Source organism: Botrytis cinerea, chromosome 4, assembly GCF_000143535.2.
Source record: "Botrytis cinerea B05.10 chromosome 4, complete sequence".
NCBI lineage: Eukaryota > Fungi > Ascomycota > Leotiomycetes > Helotiales > Sclerotiniaceae > Botrytis > Botrytis cinerea.
This window is the reverse complement of record NC_037313.1, coordinates 2,313,330-2,318,677: the sequence shown is the minus strand read 5'-3', so window position 1 is coordinate 2,318,677 and position 5,348 is coordinate 2,313,330. Positions and strand designations below refer to the sequence as shown.

Here is a 5,348-nt window from a genome sequence, read left to right as displayed (position 1 = left end):
CGTGGTTGTTACTCGCAAACCCCCACACCAGAAAGAATTGTGCAATGTCATGTCTGTTGAAAACTCTTTAGATAACAAAAACCACTCCTGCCAGGTATCTATCTCCCGAGTACCCGCAACGATCATCATATAGGGGCAAGTCATTTCATTCACTGCTTCCACCAGTGCTTCATCTCCATTCAATCAAGTAATATTCAGGTACAATCACGTCAATCTTCCACTCCATGACCAACATCTGTCTTCTCTAACAACGTGAGCATCATCACCTCTTCAAAACCAGCCTCTCGAAACAACCATGGTCGAGGTATGAGGAAAGATCTACATTCGGCATTGCTTTTGAGTTTATTTTTACATTCCACTCCTCGACGGTGTACACTGATTGTCCGAAAGCAGCGGGCCGAACCAAGTTTCCATGTACAGTCGCTGGTTCTGTTTTGGATGATCTTTTGACGTTCGTGATAGAGATAAAATGCTGTGTGAGATCAGGGAGGGGAGTATACACACAGTACGTCCGACGATGTAACGTATTTTACCTGCTATCCTACCCTTACCCTACCCCATCATAATTTGGTACAGTACTCTTATTGTTTGTCACATGTTGATAATGTAATTTCTCTCTGAAGTTTCCTCTGAAGTTTCTCTGAATATGTGGAGTTGAGACCCTCAAGACCAACGGTGGCTTCGGAAATGGCCTGAATGAGGGATAGGGGGCTCAAATCGTAGTGATCTGGACTCAGTACACAGATAAAAGGGGTTGGCGAATCCGGGAACGATAAGATTGCTGATATGGGGGCAAGAGTGAGTGAGTGGTTTGCCAGTGTTCATTCATATTTGAGGTTGGATGTGATATTCTTCGTCTCCTGTCCTATCCAAGTGGTTCTTGATCGAATCTGCTGATTGTTCGCCTGGCCGGTCCATCATGCACGATTCTGTACATTCTAGAAGTACAGCATCAACGGTACGGAAGTCTCACTTTGGTGGCACCTATCCTGAGACCTCTCACGGGGAATAGAGTGATATCCAAATGTCTGAAAAGTTAAGCTGCAGGTCACAATGGCGAGTTGATTTGGATTTGGAGAATGGACTGAATTGCTCACATCGCTACCAATATATGATTTCACCAATTTCTTCACTCACTTCTTCCTACGAGAAATCATTGTTTGCTTGTGAAGCTGCCTTCTAAAATATTCATGCCTTGTGGCCTCAATTTCTGCCTCACTGATCCCAGCACTGTCTTCCCTGTATCAAAATGCGCCCGCATTGTTTACATTGGAGAAGTCGATGTCCAGAAGGATTTCCCCTCAAATCATAGACCAGCATAACAATAAGTGTAGTGAAACTCATCATGGCCAGGTAAGTAGGATTTGGCGTCTAACATTATATCCTCAACAGAATCACAAGCTAATCAATCAACTATCAGCAACATTCTCTTTCTGCCGTTTCGAAAGGCTACCAACCTACAATTATCAGATGCTATAAAGCAATACATATCCACCAAATATGACCAACATCCGGATATGTTCAAGCAGGACCTTGAGGTTATTGATGCTCTGCGAAAAGATGCTATTCATGTTAGAGAACCTCATACCACCGGAATAAGAAAGATATCAGCATATGCCGGTCAACTTTCCTGGTTGGGGGGTAAATTCCCTATAGATGTATGCAAGCCCTGTACGCTTCGCAGATGTATATACTTACTTCTCTGAACAGATTGGAGTAGAGTTTTCATGGTACCCCGCTCTAGGATACAACATCGACCGACTCGTCGTGGAAAATAACCTCAAATTCGAACTCGCAAATGTAATGTTCAACCTCGCGGCTCTCTATTCCCAGCTTGCCATGTCTGCCAATAGAGCATCGGCGGATGGATTGAAAATTGCTTGTAATAACTTTTCTCTTGCGGCCGGAGTACTCAAACATTTAAAGGAGGAAATTATACCCGAATTGCGCACTTCCCCTCCAGAAGATATGGATGATGATACACTAGAGTGTCTTCAAAGTCTTATGTTAGCACAAGCTCAGGAATGTTTTTGGGCAAGAGCACGAGGAAATGGGACTAAAGATGCTTTAGTGGCTAAACTAGCTGCGAAAGTGTCAGATTTATATTCGCAAGCTTCAGATTGGGGTATGAAGAGTAATTCCATAAGTTCGGAATGGCTACATCATTCATCAGTCAAACATCACCACTTTGCGGCGGCGGCACAATATCGCATGGCGTGTGATTGTTTGGAGAAGAGAAAATACGGAGAGGAAGTAGCGAGGTTGACAGATAGTATTGTTTGCGCCAATGAGGGAATCAAGGAAATAAAATATGTCAATAAAGCTGTGGCAAGTGAACTGCAGTTGTTGAAGAGTACGGTGACGGAATGTTTGAAAAGGGCTGAGAAAGATAATGATTTGATTTATCTTGGTAAGTTTGTTTCTCCTGAATTCGTTGATTGGGTGACGCTCCGCTAGCCCTCCGGGGGCCACTGCCGTGGAGGCAGACTGTTTGCAAAGGCGATTAAGTTTTCAAGTGCAGTGTACTATGAGAATCTGAGAGCTTGCTGGTGGGAGGATAATGCAGCTTCTATGCATTCATATTGTTCTTTATAAGAGCGTAGCGAGTTACGACGGCTCGGGGGAGCACGGAGAGAGCTTCCACATGAGTATTCTCGAAATGTAATATGAGAAAATTCCGAGCGGAGCGAGCTATGGGGGCTTGGGGGCTTGCCCCCATATACAACCGAATAGATAGGATGATTGTACATTTATTTGGATACCAGCTAACTTTGTAGATCCCGTACCACCTAAGAACGAATTGAAACGCCTTGAACGAGCAAGTATGGCCAACCCTATAATTCCAAAAGAAGTTTCTGAGCCCATGACTTTCCTTGGAGATCATAAGGAATTTGGACCGCCACTGTTCTCCAAACTTGTACCTTTTGCTGTTCACGTGGCAGCCAGTATCTACGAAGAACGCCGCGATCGAATTGTTAATAACAATATTATTGACGAACTTGAGATTTTAACAACCCGTATCCATGACACCCTTCGTTCCCTCAATCTCCCTGGCTCTCTACAAGCCCTCGAGAAACCTTTAGGTCTTCCCCCTACGTTACTTTCCCATGCGGAAGAACTTCGCCAAGCAGATGCAATTGGTCGTATCAATCGATCATTTTCCGATGCTGCAAAGCTCAAGGCATCAGACGAAGCTATATTTCTCGAAGCTAAGGAGCTATTACAATCAGAAGCATCTGAAAACGATCGACTATTGAGAAAATTCGGAAGTGATAGATGGGCTCGTTTGGACTCTCGCTCTGCATCCCCGAAATTATATACTCAAGTGGATGAAATTGAAGGTTATTTCAAAAGCGCGGCGAATAGTGACCAAGTCGTTATCGTCAAATTTCGCGAGTATGAATCCATTCTTCAGATTCTAACCAGTTCAGACCGGGATATTGGGAATTTCGTCCCTAGCTCTCGACGAGTTACTATACCACCAAATCTTGAAGGGGAAGTCTCCAAACTTAGAAATTCCCTTAACGAAATTTCGAGATTAGAGAGTAGAAGGAGGAGGAAGATCGAATCTTTAAGAGAGAAGACAAAGAAGGATGACATAAATCACAGCATTCTAGCCGAAACCGCTCGTTTGGAACGGGAATATCCTGCAACACCTGTTGTTCCAGCCCACTTTGAGGATTTCTTTGAAAGACGCCTCTCTCATACCTACGACGCAGATCTTACTTCTCTTAAAACCGAATCGGAAGAACAGGAAAAGCTTCTCCAACAATTGGAAATAGCAAATACCTCGTTTATTAAAGCTAGAGCCGGAGATACAAGTACGAGGGAAAGAGAACAAGCCTTGCAGAAACTTGAAATGGCATACTACAAGTACAAAGAAATAGTCAATAATGTAGATGGCGGAAGGAAATTCTACAATGATTTGGCAAAGATAGTTGGGAGGTTCAGAGATGGCTGTAAGGCTTTTGTACAGGATAGGAGAGAGGAAGCAAGGAGAATGGAAGCGGATTTAAGTATGCCGCTAAAACCGATGAGTAGTCTTAGTTTACACCATCCCCAACCAGGAGTTGGTGGAGGAGGTATAGGGGGACATCATGCGCCGCCACCGCCACAACCGCTCATCCCGGTGCAGATGCAGGGTGGGGAGATACCGAGCCCAAGGAGAGAACTGAGTCCGATTCAAGCGCCTGTTCCGCAGAGGGCGAGTTTGCAGAGTACGCCGGTGAATGTTGGGGGTGCGGGTCCGGGAGGAGTTGGAGTTGGGAGTGTGGGGGGTATGCCAGGTGCATTTTCAAATAGTGTTAATATGGGTGGAGGGGGAGGTGCGACGTGGAATCCGGAATTGGGAATTAAATTTGGTGGTGGTGTTGCTGGTGGTGGGGAAAATGCACCTGCGCCACAGACGCAAGCGCAGCCGAAACAAACGACGTGGGATCCGAGTGCAGGATTGAGATTTGGATGAGGGGTTATGTGGAAGGAGATTCAGATGGTGAGGGTGGATTAGGGTGTAAATTTTTATGTCTGTATCTATTTATGTATGTATGCATGTGAATTATCAAAAGGGGAAACATACGCTTGTACTCTTTCAATATCTATCTATCTATTCAAGAAATACTCGTACATACTCAGGATATGAAAAGAGGAATAAACATAAAGAATATATATATATCATGGGCTTATAACAAAACAATAATAAGACAAGCGAACGAGCGAACAATAAGACGAGAAGAATGAAATAAATCATAATCATTTATCTATCTATCTACTTTGGTGGAGGTTGAGGCGAATGTTAAGACAATACTCGTCTATTACCCTATTGCAAATTTAATGTCTATAGTTCTTTCTATCTGATAATGTTATATGAATTAATAGATATAAGAATAGTCCGAATGATTGCGATGATATATACATATATATCTTAAAAAACAAAAGTCTAAAGATTTACAACCTCAGACAAAAAGTTTAAATTTCAAACTCAAACTCCTTCTCCGAGTAATCCGAATCTCTTTAAGATGAAGTTTTTACATGTCGAGAAGAAAAAGTCGAGTTGAGAATACTACCACTTTTTTTTATTTAATTTATTTATGATTTTGAAGATTTCTAATTTCATATCCGATGAGTGAGTGTATTTTGAGATTTATTGAATGCCTTTTTTTTAAATAAATAAAAAATCTCATTTTTTTTATGTATTGTCGATTCTAGAAGCTTGCTTACCTGTCGAGTCTAAATCCGAGACAAGCTTCGGCTTCGATGAGTATTCTAAAATAAATAATTCAGTAGTGTTGTGCTAATATATCTTTTATTGAATATTGCTATTGGTATTCTTATATATATTGTTAACGATT

General features: G+C 42.4%; 1 protein-coding gene across 1 annotated transcript; it reads left to right on the top strand.

The window, feature by feature from the left end:
* Positions 1-1,113: 1,113 nt before the first annotated feature.
* Positions 1,114-4,687, top strand: Bcrim20. Its single transcript, XM_024692740.1, has 4 exons — positions 1,114-1,353; positions 1,421-1,658; positions 1,711-2,410; positions 2,778-4,687. Exons 1-4 carry the CDS (start codon positions 1,346-1,348, stop codon positions 4,463-4,465), a joined length of 2,634 nt encoding a protein of 877 aa, XP_024548521.1. The 5' UTR covers positions 1,114-1,345; the 3' UTR covers positions 4,466-4,687.
* Positions 4,688-5,348: the final 661 nt, after the last annotated feature.

What these genes read in the sequence shown, in the direction of transcription:
- Bcrim20 (XM_024692740.1), top strand. An exon ending in GGGGTAAATTCCCTATAGAT is followed by an intron (nt 1,659 to 1,710) that starts GTATGCAAGCCC and finishes TTCTCTGAACAG; the next exon opens with ATTGGAGTAGAGTTTTCATG. An exon ending in TAATGATTTGATTTATCTTG is followed by an intron (nt 2,411 to 2,777) that starts GTAAGTTTGTTT and finishes CTAACTTTGTAG; the next exon opens with ATCCCGTACCACCTAAGAAC.